Raw genomic sequence first — 15,150 nt, 5'->3', positions numbered from 1 at the left:
GCCTCTTTTTGTCTTGGGATTGGATCTGGAGCTGGAGGGGAGGGCTGTCCAGCTCCCCAGCACGCCTACTGTGCTGAGAAAACTAAGCACCGGCAGGCATTTATTTGCTAGAGAAGGAAACTTTCCAGCTCTTAGCCTTTCCTTTCCGCCTCAGTCCTGGTGCAGGACTCCAGGCTCCTGCCTCCCCCTTCTCTGGAGATGTGCAGCCCAAAAGCCCGGAGGGTGCCTGAGGGCAGGGCCAGGGACTACAGAATGCCCAGGACAGCTCTCCTGCTGCTCGCCTACCTGGCTCACCTGGCACTGGGCACCAGCGTGTTCTGGATGCTGGAGAGCCCAGCAGCGAAAAACTCCAGTGACAGATTCCAGAGCGACAAGTGGGCGCTGCTGCGGAACTTCACGTGCCTGGACGGCCCTGCGCTGGAGATGCTGATCCGGGTCAGGGGCGAGCGGGGCCCGGCCCGGGTGTGGGGGGATCGGGCAGGGGGACGCCTAGGGCACACCCAGAGGGCGAGAGGGCACGCCCTGGCTCCTGAGGCGCAGCGGGGAGCACCAGTCCGAAAGACGCGTGGAGGAGAGAGACGCAGGACGACGGTGGGCGCGGTTTGCCGGGCGGGCCCGGAGGGTGGAGCGGGACCGCCAAGGAAGGCGTCCCCCTGCCGCGAGGGGAACACGCGGCGCCGCGCTCCGAGTCCTCCTTTAGGGGCGAGGGGCCCTGACCCGCTCCAAATGGAGAGATGCTTGGTGCAGGCATCCGTAGTGCGGGACGAGGGAGACAGGGCGTGCTAGCTGGGGCGGGAGCTAGGAGGGCCCTCCACTCGGCTCAAAATGAGGCCGGAGCGCGCTCGGCCGGCCAGGGGGGTGGCCCGTGGGGCGGCCAAACCCGACAGCGCATTACGCGGGGGTCCCGCCCCCGCCAAGGAAGATAGGACACGCGGGAATGGCTGCGCGGTGTCTGAGGACAAGGAAGACCAAGGGCTGGGGACTGGGGGAAAGGAACGCTCGTCCCAGGGCGGGTGGGGCTGGGGGTCAGGTCCGAGCGCCCGGAAAGTGCGGACGCGGGTCCGAGGGCAGGAGCGCAGCGCGGGCGCCCTTTGGCTGAGCCTGCGTTGCTCCGCGACTGGGCGCGCTGCCGAGGCCCGGACGGTTGAAAAGGTCCTGAATAGGCGGCGGAGGCCGAGGTAAAGAGTGACCTGAGAGGGGGAGGACCCGGGGGGCATGGGGGCCGGGGGAGGAGACAGGTTCTTCGCCGCCGGGCATCGCACACGATGGAGGCGCTGCTGCTCTGGGAGCTGCTGGGGTTTGGCAGAAGCATTAACCTTGGCTTGGTTCCCGAACCCAGACTGCTGGGCCCTAACCCGAAATCTCCCACCTAGGTTTCAGGTACCTCCTCTACCTGAGAGCGCAGAGTCTGGGTCTTGGAGTCGCCAGCCCAAAGCCATTTTCCAGAAGGGAGCTGGGAAGTGTGTCTGAATGGGAAGAGTCTCTGGGACGCAAGTGAAGGGGGCGCCTGAGACCTGCAGGTTTAGCGAGGCCGGGAGCTCGGCTAAGAGCTTAATGGCCGCCTCTATTCCCACTTCCAGACCCCCAGACACTCCTCCTGCCAAGGTGGTGAACTTCAACTACAAGCAGCCCAGGGAAGATGATAATGATGGCGATAATAATAGTGGCTGCTTCCGGGTAGCACATGCTGTACCGAGGGCATTAACCTGTTGCCACTCCCTCAGCCTCACCTGTCTCACAGGTGGGAACTGTTATCATCATTCCCATTTTAGAGATGAAGAAATTGAGGCTCAGAGAGGTTAAGTACAAATGATGGTTACTGGGCCAGCCTAGGAGTCAGGGGCTGTGTATGGGGCAGGAATGACACAGTGCAGGTTCTCTATGATCCCGCAGACCGGGTAAAGGAGGAGTCAGAGTCCTCAGTGGCTTTTGCAGGTCTTTTATTGGGGTTCACCAGGCATATGGCAGGCAGGGGTGCTGGGGGGCCGGGAGGCTGGCAGTCCTCCCAGCCCCCAGCAAATCCTCACTCTATCTGGGCTCTCTGGCGTTCTCTCTGCTTTTCTTCTTCTTTCGGCTTCTCCTGGCATCCCCATGATGCCGCCCTTAAAACCCAGTCTCAGCCCAGGTGAATCCCATCTACCTATGCCCACACCCTATTCCAGGAGCCCGCCATCAGGCATGCATTCAGGACCGCGAGGATCCATCATCTATCCTGATGGCGGGAGGGCAGAAAAGCCTGATACTTTTTTCCTTACCCTACAGGCTGTAAACCACCATGAGTACCTGCTCAGTGTGGAACTGTGAACAGAGGTGTTTTCTGAGGTTCCCAGCTGGGCTTTCATGGCAGCACACTTCCCCTCTGGCCTCTTCCCGCTCCACCTCACCCCACTTCACTCACTTCCGCAAACCTCCTCTGGGTCCTGGTCAGTCATCCCCAGAAATAAGATATGGCATCACCCACCCAGATCTCCCCCTGAGCACCAGACACTTGCAACTCTCCACCCTCAAATTCTCCCAAAGTCAAAAGCAAGTGGCCCTCCTCCTCCCAGCCCCCCTCCTCCACCTGCTCTGAATCTCTGCTGCTGGCCCCATAGCCACATACCTCACAGTGGTCTCAGGTGCTTCCCTCACTGGCCATACGAAACACGGCCAGGGGCCTGGGCTTCTGAAACTCTCCTCTGTTCCTGCCGGACTACTTCATCCCAGGATGCGGGCAGGCCTCCATCACCAACCCCTGCAGGAGGCTCCTTCTGCTCTGCCAACATCTGTGCTCTAGCATCTCAGCACACAAAAACCTGCCTCCTCTTCGCTCCGTGACCTTGAAGAAGCAGGCCATGCCATCCCTGGCGTGGCAAAGCCCAGCATGGCCTGACTCCCCACTGCCTCTCAGTCTCCCTATTCTAGACCCCAGGCAGGATCCCCTCCCAGCCTTCGCCGCTGCTGTCCCAGCTACCCAAATGGCCTCCCGCCAGAAGCAATCCTGTCTGACCCTCAAGGGAGGCTCGACTAAAATGTTACCCCCTCCACGAAGCCTTCTGCCCCCACCCTCATCAGAACGTCCTTCCTCTCTGCGTTCCCACAGCATCATACTGGTGATGATGGTGATGGTGGTGACAACAGCCACCACCACCGTTCCCATGTTCCAGGTTCTGTTCTAAGCCTTTACACCTCATGCTTCATTTAACCCTCTCATCAGGTCTGCGAGGCTCTCAGGTCACAAAGAGAAAGCAGGTGAAAAAAAGAAATCTGAGGTCTCAGAAGGTCACAAGATCAGTGTGGATCTGCAGGGACTAGTGCTCCCTGGACAGACACAGGGGACCTAGGCTGAGGAGGGCATGGCCTGCTCCACGCCCGTGTCCATAGATGCTATTAGTATTCCACTTGACAAATAAGGAAACTGAGGCCCGGAGATGCTGAATATCTTGCCTGGGATCAAGCAGCCATACTACCTAAATCCCTGCAGCTGCCTGGCTGTGCCTTGTTAGAGAGCCCAGAAGCCTTGTCTCTTTCATCTTTGGGACTCCTCAAAGCATCACACGTCATGCTTGACCTGTCCTCGTTGCAAGAAAGGGAGTGAGCAGGGGAGGAAATGATGTTCTTCCAGTCAGTGAGATACCCTGGGTTGATCTAGGTTCTGGGATAAAACGAGGGGAGGGTGCTGTCCCTCCAAACCCTCACCCCTAGCCTAGGGACACTCTGGTTGGAGGGGAAACCTCCTTTCTCTGGCCAGGCTGGGATCAAAGCATGGTCGTGAGAACGTCCTTGAGTGTGTGTGCAGGGGGGTGGGGGGGTTGGCTACAGGGGCCCAGTCACCCCAAGAGCCTGGTGGTCACTGTAGCCTCTCCTCAGGGCATCATCCAAGCATACAAAAGTGGGGACATCACCTTCGACAACACCACCAGCATGGGACGCTGGGAGCTCGAGGGCTCCTTCTTCTTTTCCGTGTCCACCATTACCACCATTGGTAAGAGGATGGGGCCAGGGCGGGTGGGCTGGGAGGGTGGACCCCAGAGGACAGGGGACCAGTTGCCTTTTGGCAGGGTTGACTCCTAGTATGTTTGGGCCTTACAATATGGGCACTACCTGGGAGCAGAATCTCGGGGCTCCCTGCAGACCTCTTCATCAGTTCTATACTTTCTGAGGTCCCCAGGAGGTGTGTGTGCAAGCCTCAAATTTGAGATACACTATTCTAGAGGACATCTGTTTCACACAATCTTTCAGGAAGCAGAGGCCTCTCCAGTACGGCAGTAAAGAAGCTTCTGGGCTCTACATGTGTGCTGGTCTTCTCAGCCAAGTCCATCTGACACTAATCCCCAAGGATGGCATGGTGGGGGACAAGGGACACCTGGGAAGGAGGAGAGGCAGAATCTCCAAAAGAGTATTTCTTTTCTTTCTTTTTTTAAAGATTTATCCATCCATGCATACAAGATCTGGGGTACAGGCCAGAGATGCAGGAGATGAGAGGATCCACCAGAGACAGAGTGGGGAACAGAACAGGCAGACTGACTGAAATACACCGCTGAGGGGAGCAGCAGGCGAGTCAGGAGAGGTCTGTTGTACCATTGAGTAGCTCCCTGGCCGGCCAGGGATGGAAGTCGCGCTGCAGAGGCTACAAATTGCTCCATAGTGCTGTGCTTAACCCCTTGCGCCACCAGAGAGGCCCCCAAAAGAGTATTTCAACCCCTGCTCTCACCCTCTGGGGGAGATGACCATTCCTGAAGGCCCCTCCCCAGCTCACTTAAGCACCACCTCACCTATAACCTTCCTCTCCAAGTCACTTTCTTCCCTCACACACTGGGACGTGGGGGGCAGATACCCCTCTTGTCTCTGCAGCCCTGCCCTCAGGAGACCAGAGGAAAAACTTGTTAGAGGTGGGCTGTTGTGAGGGGAAGAAGAATCTCAGCCTAGATCCCTCCAACTCCCAGTCCCCTGGAAATAACTCATATGGTGCTGCCCCAGGCTGTGGCAGCTGCATGACACAGAATGACCACTAGGTGGCAGGCTGACATCGCGGTGGCTCAGGCTACAGCCTCCGGCCCTGGCCAGCCAGGAGTCTCTCAATGAAACCAGCATCACAGCTTCTGTCCTTCTGGATGGAGTCACCAGGGAGCACCCAGGAGACTTTCCATCTAGTTTTTAATGAGCCAATACTTCTTAGAAGCAGGTCTCAGGGTGACATGGGAGCTTGGGCCATCCTCCACTTTGAGACAAGCAGGCTTGGGAGACTCCATAGAACCTGTGCCCAGAAGGACTGATCAGGAAGTTTTGTTCACCTTCCCATCCCCAGGATCTAGTACAAGACCCAGTGTGGAGTGCGCGCTCCACAACGCAGCCACGTTAATGGAGCCCATGAATGCCCATGTACTGAGTTCCAGGGTAGTGGGGGCTAATGCACAATCAGCAGGGGCCAGGTCTTCCAGGCATATGGGGGTCCTTAGGCTCTGAACCCCACACCTCCTATACCCTCTGCCCTGGGCCTGTGACTTTAGCCCACCAAATTCAGTTTCTCAGCCTGCCTTTCTTTGACCTTCCATAGACAGCTGAGACCACGGCCCTGCCCATTGGGTTCTACCTCAGAGTTGTCAGCTCTGAGGGGAGAAGCCAGAGGAATCCCACCCCAACTGGCATGCATTGGAAGGAGAGCTTTTACCTGTGAGATCTCATTTTGTCCCTCTGGCCCGATCTCCCAGGATAAGGCTTATTACGTTCACATCATAGATAAGGAAACTGAGGGATGGGGAAGTTGCACAACTTCCCAAGGCCACATAGCTGGAAGGGGGACCTGACTGGGTGACTTCACTGCTTTCTTTTCCAATAGTGTCTGTCCTCGCAGGATATGTAAGCTACAGGGGGAGTCTAAGCAGCAGGCAGAAATAGTCAGTTGAAGGTGAACAACAGGGAAACCTGTGATTTTGATCTGATCTGTCTCTCTCTCACATACATATTCACACTCACACCTGTATACACATACACCTACACGTGCAGACATATTCACATAAAGGGAGGTGATAAAGAGAGGAAGAAGGGGAGCAAAGATTTGGGAATGTGTATATGTGGGATACCCCACAAGCGGAAGTATTCTGAGAGGCACAGCAGAGGGCTGCCTCCTTGCCACCCCAGTTCCCAGGGGCCGGCACCCTGCAAGAGCTGCACTTTCTAATGAAATCCTAGAACACAAGCCCTTCTGGACTATCAGGACAGGCCTGAACCCAGAAATCATAAACACTGTCCTGGCTTGCTCATTTGTTCACTTACCTGTCCATATATTCATTCAACGAACAGGCTGAGTGGCTAGTGTGGGTTCTAGGTGCTGAGGATACAGTGGGAATAAAGCTATCAAGCTCCTGTCTATGGGAAGCCCACATTCTAGTGAGAGGGGACACATGGCAAATAAACAGATCTGTGGCAATATTCAGATAGTTTGAGGTGCTTAGAGAAAAATAAAGCCAGGGAAGGAGTCTGATAGTGATGGGGGCCTGGGGACCAGGGGACCTTCTGTAGATAAGGTGCTCACAAATGATACAGTAACACTGAAGCAGAGACACAAGCAGAATAAGGGAGCAAGCTGTGTAGATACATGGGGAAAGAATCTCATGCCAGCAAGTGCAAAGTCCCTGAGGTAGGATGTGGCTGGTATAATTGAGGAACAGTAAGGAGGTCCTGGTGGATGGAGAAGGTTGGAACCAAGGACTGAGTTCAGAAAAGATACAGAGGATCCCAACCACAGACAGCCTCACAGGACCAGCTGGGTGTCCTAGGACTGGACTGGTAAATGAGAGTTGACAAGAGGGAGACCTGCTGAAGTGAGAGGGGGCTCACATGGGGCTGGGCCACCCAGCTTACAGTAGGTAGGTGAGGGCCTGTTGCCATCCACTGATATTCTGACCTGAGGACTGACTGACCGTGGTGGGAAGGAGAAAATCCTATTTAATGTTAATCTTAGAGAGACAGAGGGCTCCATGAGGGTCCTTCCAGACCAGAAATCCCACCATTCACAATTGAATGAAAAGACCCCCCAGGGATGGGGGTTGGGAGGAGCTACAGCTGGAGGAGGGGGTAGTGGTGAGGAGGTAAGCAGAGGATGGAAACCAGGAGGGTGACCTCTCCCTGGAAGTCAACAGAAAGGAGATTTCCCTCCTTTAGTGAAGGGAATCTATAAAAGGCACGAGGGGGCAGGTAGATGGATCAAGAGGAGGACTTTGATGTCTTCCGGCCAGAAGTTGGTTCGTAGAGCTGGATCATTCATCCATTCATTCCTTCAACACACATCAATTAGCATCTCTTGTATACTAGGTACTTGAGGGTTCACATTCCCAGCTCCAGCATACCCCCACTGCACCCCACACTGTGGTGGTCAGGAACACGCGAGCATGCTCCTGGGGACACGTTTGAGGGACGAGTAATGGAGCAGGTTTGCAAGGCAAGACTCTGCTGCCCAGTGAGCAGTGCTCTTGCTTTTTATTAGCAGTAATGAACAAGTATGATTGATTATGTGACAATGGCAGGAGGAGCAGGATCCAGGGGAGACAAAGGATAATCAGTTTTTATGGGGAACAGGAAGGGACATGTCATCCACGTTCCATGGGAGAATTTCCCATGAAGGCACTTGGTGTAATTTCCAAGTTACTCCCAGACGGCCTTGGACACTGACCACACGCTCAGTTAACAGCTACCTGGGCGTCCCTGGCTGCCTGTGATGTGGGCCATTGTCTCTGGGCAGTCATGCAGGAGAGCCTTATCCAGTGCTTTCACACACACACAGGTGCAGAGGCCACAAGTGGCAGAGAGCCCACACCACACTGTGATGTTGATGTCAACAATTCCATTTTATAGACAGGGAAACAGGCTCAGAAAAGTCAAACCACTTGCACAAATTCCCACAGCCGGCAAGAGGCAGAGCCGGGATTCCCACCCAGGGAGTGCCTCTGCCTCCAAAACCCACACTCTGGACTTGTATGTGTTCTGAGCTCTCTCAACATGGAGCCCCCTGAGATCCATCAGTAAGGCAGCGGTGCCTGTCAAACCCCAGTTTCAAATAAGTAGAAATGAGTGAGGGGTGTATGAGGGCCCTGACCCCAGCAAGGGGGGACATTAGGTACTAATGCAAGGCAGCCCTTCAACTAGCTACATTCATTCATTCATTCATTCTTAGACTCACTCAACACACACGTTGTGAGCATCTATTAAGGGCCAGGATTTGGGCTTTTATAGATGGACAAGGGGAGGAGGCAACCCCTTGGTGGAGGGAGTATCATGTTCAAAGGTGTGGAGGCCTGTGGGGGGCGGAGCTTCTGCAGGACAGGAGCTGGGAAAGATGAGGTTTAGAGACAGGCTGGTGAAAGTTTGGACTTTCCCCAGCAGGCATGAGGCAGCATGAAGGGTAATAATTTGGGAGACAGTACAATCAGGTTTGTATTCTAGAAAGACAAGAAGGCAGTGATGACCAAGAAGGGTAGAAACAGGTGGAAGTGAGTGAAGTAGAAAAAAAAAGGTCAGGCCTCCCCTAGCCTGCCCTTCCCTTATCCTCCTGACCAGAGGCCCGACTTTCACTCCTCCAGGTCACCTGGAGGGTCATTATTGGCTCCTCAGTCCTTGGGGGGTCGGTGGAGAGAGTGTGAGGAGAAGCGTTTGGAGAAGAGCAGCTGCAGGGTAAATGGAGGGAACGTCGGACTGCAAAGTGGGTCTGGCACCTGTGACTGGAGAGTGGGAAGGAAGGGGCTTGCGTGGGGACAGCCACAGAATGCATGGCACCCGGTGGGAGCCCTGAGCCGGATTGCCTGGGAAAGGGGTGCCACCTGGCCAGCTCTGGCACCCCTGCCATGCCCAGAGACACAAGCCTGAGGAGAGCGTGGCCTCAGAGTGAATGGAGCTGTGGGTCCCGGAGGTGCAGGCGCTAGAACCTCGTCTCCCTCGCAGGCTCCCCTGCTGCACTCCTTGCCCCCACCCTCTGCCCACCAAGAGAGACAGGGAAGGAGAGGGAAGACCAGCTCTTGGTACTCCATGGGTTGAAGTTCCCACACGCTTATGAGTTTCTAGAGCTTCTGTTGTCCAGTCAGTAAGCTGTGGTGAGACTGGACTGGGCAAAGTACAGGCCCCCACACGGAGCCTTGTGTGGGAAAGCAGGCTCCACGTACACCCCCCTGCCATGCCTGGGGTCAGTCATTCAGGGATGAGGGCCCCTGAGGAATGAAAGGAGGTGCCCTGAGTGCTGCCATCTCCCCTCAGGCTACGGCAACCTGAGCCTCCACACCATGGCGGCCCGCATCTTCTGTATCTTCTTTGCTCTTGTGGGGATCCCCCTCCACCTCGTGGTGCTCAACCAACTGGGGCATCTCATGCAGCGAGGGATGCATAACTGCACCCGCAGGCTGGGGGGTGCCTGGCAGGTAAGGGGACTGCAGAGTGGGGGGTGGGGAGGATGGGTCCCTTCTAGGGTGAAGGGCATGGTGGGAATCGGGGTTCCGGATGGCAAGGGGCATCAGAACCCAGAGTGAGTCTTTTTTTTTTTTTTAAAGATTTATTTATTTATTTATTTATACAAGCACTGGGTACAGTCAGAAGCGCGGGAGGGTGAGAGAATTCACCAGAGCCAGAGCGGGGAACAGAACAGTCAGACTGACGAAACACACTGCTGAGGGGAGCAGCGGGCGGCAGGAGAGGTCTGTGCGCCATGTGGGACCCTCACCGGTGGCCGGGGATCAAACCGGCGCTGCAGAGGCTGCGGGCAGCTTCACAGCCCAGCGCTCAACCGCTGCGCCACCAGGGGAGGCCCAGAGTGAGTCTCTTGTAGGAAAGGATGGCTGTGGTGGGATGGGGGTCACTATCCAAAAGTGGGGTCTTTAGTAATGAAGTGGGGGAGATGCAATAGGTGTCCTGGGGGACAGGAAAGCAGCCTGGAGAATACAAACTAGGTGGGGGAGCTCCAGGCATCCCTTCTTACTGCCTCCAGTTTGGGCCCCCAGGCTGCCTGCTCCCCAGGTCTCCACACACCAGGCAGAGGCCACATGGGGCTGGGACTGTGTGCACCCACAGGACCCAGCCAAGGCCCGCTGGCTAGCAGGCACGGGGGCCCTCCTCTCAGGCCTCCTGCTCTTCCTGCTGCTGCCCCCACTGCTCTTCTCCCACGTGGAGGGCTGGAGCTACATGGAGAGCTTCTACTTCGCCTTCATCACCCTCAGCACCGTGGGCTACGGTGACTACGTGATTGGTGAGAGCCCCAACAGATGGCTGGGGTGGGAGGGGACCCAGAGGCTTGACTGCCTGATGCCCACCCAGCAGCTACCAGGCCCCTGCTGAGTGCCAGGCCCTTGTGCAGGCCCAAAGTGCAGAGGGCGCTGTCCTGGGTAGGTTCACCCATGTTGTATGATGGGGCTAAGGTCACTCACTAAAAAGTAACAAGTGCAATTTGAACCCAGTACTGCAGGTAAGTCACAGCTCCTGGGGGTGGGGATGGGGGGTGGAAGGGGGGAGGCGGGTGATGGGGGTGGATTTCAAATGTCCACAGCGTCAACCATTGTTCTTAGAGGTCACTAGATAAAGGGGAGTCTTCAACACCCCAACCATGTCCCAGGGGCTCTCCTCTCCACATCACGCTGCCTCTGAAAGCCAAGCCTCCCACAACCCCTGTGCCACCACATGCTTCATGAGGTCGCTCTTGCATGAGAAAGCAGCCCTTGTCCCAGCAGGGGGCAGTAGAGGACATTCTTTGGGTGGCAGAGGCGGTCAGGCCACCCCCAACACCCCCAAAACTCCCAACCACTGCTCAGCCTCATCAGCGCCCCTCTCTGCTGCTCCTGAAGGGCCAGCCCTTCTTCACTCCTTCCGAGACAGAACCCAACCTGGAATATTGAAATGGGGTTTACCAAAGTGGCAAACAGCTTACTTATGGGACAACCTAGAGTGTCACCCCCATTTCACTGAGGAGGAAGCATGAAGCTCAGATTGCCTGTGATTGCACAGCCAATGAGATATGAATTCTGTTTCATTTGACTCCAAAATTCATACTCTTTCCAGACCCCCTCACAGATCTTTTCCAGGGCCTCAGTGTTCCAGTCTTAAATGAGGGGCCCAGACTAAGACTAGTTACTAGGACCCCCTCAGTGCCTTCTAGCCTCTGTGTAGGGCCCTCTTCCCTGAACCCTCCCTCTGGGAAGAAGGGTGTGGTATCAGGCGCCTCCCTTCCTGCCATCTTCTCCGGGAGGAGGCTGTTGCTCTGGAAAGGATCCTTGGGAAGGTTTCAGCCAACCGGGTCTGCCTCCTACTCCTGCCTGCAGAGTGGAGAGATGTATCTCCACAGAGAGCTGAGCCAGGTGGCCCAAGAGTCACCTCTGTGCCTCATAATTCAGAGAATGCTTCTTGTATCTGTCCTTTCCTCTCTGTCCTCACTGCCACTTCTCCCAACAGCAGGGCTGTTGCTTGTGGCCTGTTGGGCCGGTCGAGCACTGCACAGTCCTAAGGAGTTGCCATTCACCCAGAACACCCATGGCTTCGTGCAGCTTCCATCTCATCTGCCCTTGCTCTTACCACCTTTAAAAGTGACAAGTGCTCTTGTGGCTCCATAGACTTAGGATGGGGTCCAATATCCCTCCCTAGGCCTTTGAAGGCCTGCTTCCCTCTCTCCTCTGAGCTCTCTCCTTTCCACACTGCACACAAGCTTCCATGAAATACCCCTCTGACCAGCCTGGCCACAGCAGCCTCAGTCCAGCACAGCTTGATCAAGCATGTCCTGCAGTGGTCTCCCTGATACCAGGCTCACAGGACGAAAGTCAGGATTTTCCCCCCAGGATACCTCTACACTCAGAAGGACTGGTTTTCTGAGGGCATCCGATGCCAGGATAGGGGAGGAAAAATGGGGACAGGAACTCCCCAGCTCTAGTCTTTTAGCACCCACTGTTTCCCAAGGCTTGCAACCTTTGGTTCTGGGTAGGAATAGCTGACAGCAGACTCCAGGAAATGTTCCTGAAGCAACCCATTTGGGGTTGATGGGAAGACCCTATAAAGATGTTTTGAGGCTCTACAGTCCCCTGAGGCACAATGGAGGTGCTCTCTAGATAGAAGCACCCTCAAAACAAGAGGAAAGGCTCAACAGAAGGTGAGGGCTGATCAGGGTCTCTGCTGCCCTGGGAACTGCCCTGCAGGGAGCAACAGGGCCTAGAAGGCTGGTGTGTGGGGCACAGGCCTCCTAGAGCCGCCTTCCAACAAAACCACCTAAGAAGGCCTAGTCCAAACCTATGAGGGCCTTCTAGGCCCAGGGGTTCTCAGGCCACCACAGGAGATGCGCTGTTCACTCTGGTCCCTTCTGTGGATGTGTCAGTCCCTCGTGGCAAGTGCCTCAACCAACTCATCTGCAAAGAAAACTCAGGCCCATCAGGGAGAAGGAAGGTAGTTCAGGTCATGGAACAGGCAGGTCCAGGAGAGAGCCCAGGATTCCTGAATCTTCCATAGCTGAGAAGAAACTAACCCCACCCTCACTTCCCATGTTTCAGTCTTCCTCGTCCTCCAGGGACAGGACCAAACCCCTCTCTTGAGTGGGAATGCAGTGTGGTCCACTACCTGGGTACTGGGCCTCACTGCCCGAGTCAGCTGCCACCAGACACGTGGACATCTCGGCTCCTCTTTGCCCAGAGGCCCTGGTGGAGCCGCCCCCGGCCCCAGCTGCCTCCCCTCCTGGTCTCAGTCACTATTTCCTCCAATTGCATTTGGAGCTCAGTGGAGCGCCTTGCCAGCTGCCAGGTCTCCTGCCACTTATGATTTCGGCTATAAAAATGAAATCAAAGGGGAGAAGAACACCTCCTCCGCTCGGATGCCAGGAGCAGACTGGGCTGGGGGTGGCAGGGCCAGAGAGCTGGCTCACCACTGATCTCATTTGGGACACGCCAGCGGAATCATGGCCCCATAACCCAATCAACCTAATCCAATTCCGGCTCCTGCCAGGCAGCGGGGCTGGGGCCCGGGCTGCAGGCTCATGCCCGAGCCGAGACCCAGAAGAGGGGCCGGTCTTGGATAGACAGGCAGAGAGGGGGTCTTGGGGCCAGCGGGACGGGGTGGTAGGGGAGATGGGGCTGAACAGGAAGCAAAGGCAGAAAAGGGTGTTGAGGAGAAAGAAACTGAGGCCCATCAAAGAGAGGGGAATTGATTCAGGTCACAGCATAGGTAGGTCAAGGGGAGGAGGAGGCGGGAGGTTGTTCTTCACCCCTTTTATATCATTTTGGAATGAGGAAATCAGAAGACAGATTGTACCCTTTGAACCATCCCAGTCTGATGAGGGAGGCAAGACAGACCCCTCCCCTGGAAATGGACAGAGGAAAGAACTAAATAACGCCTTGACCTGACTTAGCTAAGTCCCACAGCCACCTTCACCTTCCATCCCTCAGTCACCACTTACCCATCCTGACTGTTGCGGGATACCAGCGGGGATCCAACGATGAGTCAAACAATTACCCAGCTATAGGCCCTGGGCATCAGTACGTGCCAAGCGTGATCATGAGCACTTGAGATGCAATAACCCATGTGCCAGTCACCAGGCGGCAGATAATCTTCATGCTTCCATTTTATAGAAAAGAAAGCTGAGGCCTAGCAAGAATAAGTAACTCACCCAACAGGAGCACGCAGGCTGTGAGTGTCAGAGGGGCCCGGCCCTGTCTCCATGGTGTAAAGTCTGAGCTAAAACTGAAGGCGAACTGGAAATGGAGCGCATTCTGAGCTGAGAGGACGCAAGGCCCACGGCCCTGGGGCAGGAAGGGTAACAGGTGGAGAAATGGGGGAAAGAGGAGCATCGCCAAGCACAGCACCAAAGGGGAGAGGCCGCAAATCCAGGTTGGAGAAGTGGAAAGGGGTCACGGCTGAGAAATTGAGGCTTCACCCTAAAAGCCAAGGGGGAGGGATTATATTCCCCATTTCATCCACCAGGGTCATTCAGATAGGTGGAGGTGGCACAGCCAGTAACTGAGGCAGGATAGAAATTCTAGCAAAGCCCCTGGCAAGCTGCCTCCCTTGGGCTATGAGAGAACCAAACACAGAGACAGGCACACAGGAGAGCAGGCTCCACATCTTGCAGAGTTTGTTAAAACACAGATTGCTGGGCCCACCCCCAGTGCCTTCCAGAGGGGGTTTGGAATGGACCTTAATTGTTTGCAATTAAATGTTTGCACTTCCAACAAACTCTCAGGTGCTGCTGGTCCGGGACCACACTTTGAGAACTGGGACAGAGCAGAGTGCCTCAGAGAGACAAAAATGAAATTGAGCTTGCAAACCCCAGGATGCCCAGGAGGCATCCTGGGATCTGCAGAAGGTGACCTCAGGCCAGCAATCCCTGAGCAACATGCACCGCCCACATCAAGCCCTGTGTGCTGGTTTATTTGGGGAATGTGGCCCTCACTTTCCTAGGCCTCCACTCTCTGACCTTGCCTCTTCCCCAGGGATGAACCCCTCCCGGAGCTACCCAGTGTTGTACAAGTACACGGTGTCGCTGTGGATCCTCTTTGGGATGGCATGGCTGGCCTCGATCATCAAGCCCATCCTGTCCCTGCTGGAGACCCCCAGGAGACCATGTTCCTGTTACCACCGCAGCTCCAAGGGGGACTTGAAGTCCAAAAGCTGGAGACAGTGCCCAGATGGGGAGGCAGATGGGGAGGCAGACAGGGAGGCAGAGCCCCACCCCCCACAGCCAGGCAGCTGTCCAGAGGGGCCCATTAGAATTGCACAGCATCCAGAAGCTAATACTCAATTTGAATGCTCTGGAAAGGACAGCTAGTTATACTCCAGTATCTGTTCCATCTTCTTCCTCAGTAACATGATGCCCAATTTTAAGTTTGGTACATGAGCACCCGCAGTACAGACTACATTTTTTGTCTTCCCTTGAGGCTGGGTGCAGCTAGATGATTAGATTTCGGCCCAAAAGGATGCACAGAGTATCTTATGTGGTTTATGGATGTGACTTTCATGGAGAGGTGGGCAGGGTGTATACCTCTTCCCTATATCCTCCTATCTGGCTGCAATGCTGATACGGTGGCTGGAGCTCTGGCAGCCATGTTGTACCATGAGGTACAAGCCATGTTTGAGATTGGTGATACAATTAGAAAGAGCCTGGATATCTGATATTTGCAGAGCCACCATAACAAAGTTGGACTAAATAATACCAAATTTCATTAA

General features: G+C 55.4%; 1 protein-coding gene across 1 annotated transcript; it reads left to right on the top strand.

Moving 5' to 3' along the window:
- Positions 1 to 198: 198 nt before the first annotated feature.
- Positions 199 to 15,150, top strand: KCNK17 (potassium two pore domain channel subfamily K member 17). The gene is made up of 5 exons (XM_037520886.1): positions 199 to 435; positions 3,850 to 3,964; positions 9,226 to 9,386; positions 10,033 to 10,207; positions 14,418 to 15,150. Exons 1-5 carry the CDS (start codon positions 199 to 201, stop codon positions 14,750 to 14,752), a joined length of 1,023 nt encoding a protein of 340 aa, XP_037376783.1. The 3' UTR covers positions 14,753 to 15,150.

The sequence above is a fragment of the Talpa occidentalis genome, unplaced genomic scaffold (assembly GCF_014898055.3).
Source record: "Talpa occidentalis isolate TD23 unplaced genomic scaffold, MPIMG_talOcc4v2.1 talOcc4.2, whole genome shotgun sequence".
Classification (NCBI taxonomy): Eukaryota; Metazoa; Chordata; class Mammalia; order Eulipotyphla; family Talpidae; genus Talpa; species Talpa occidentalis.
Note: the sequence above shows the minus strand (reverse complement) of the source record. Positions and strands in the feature narration are given on the sequence as shown.

Bases quoted from the DNA above. Each gene is read 5' to 3' on its own strand.
- KCNK17 (XM_037520886.1), top strand. From the start codon at position 199: ATGTGCAGCCCAAAAGCCCGGAGGGTGCCTGAGGGCAGGGCCAGGGAC. The intron at 436-3,849 runs GTCAGGGGCGAG...GCCTCTCCTCAG, and splicing joins CGCTGGAGATGCTGATCCGG to GGCATCATCCAAGCATACAA. The intron at 3,965-9,225 runs GTAAGAGGATGG...ATCTCCCCTCAG, and splicing joins GTCCACCATTACCACCATTG to GCTACGGCAACCTGAGCCTC.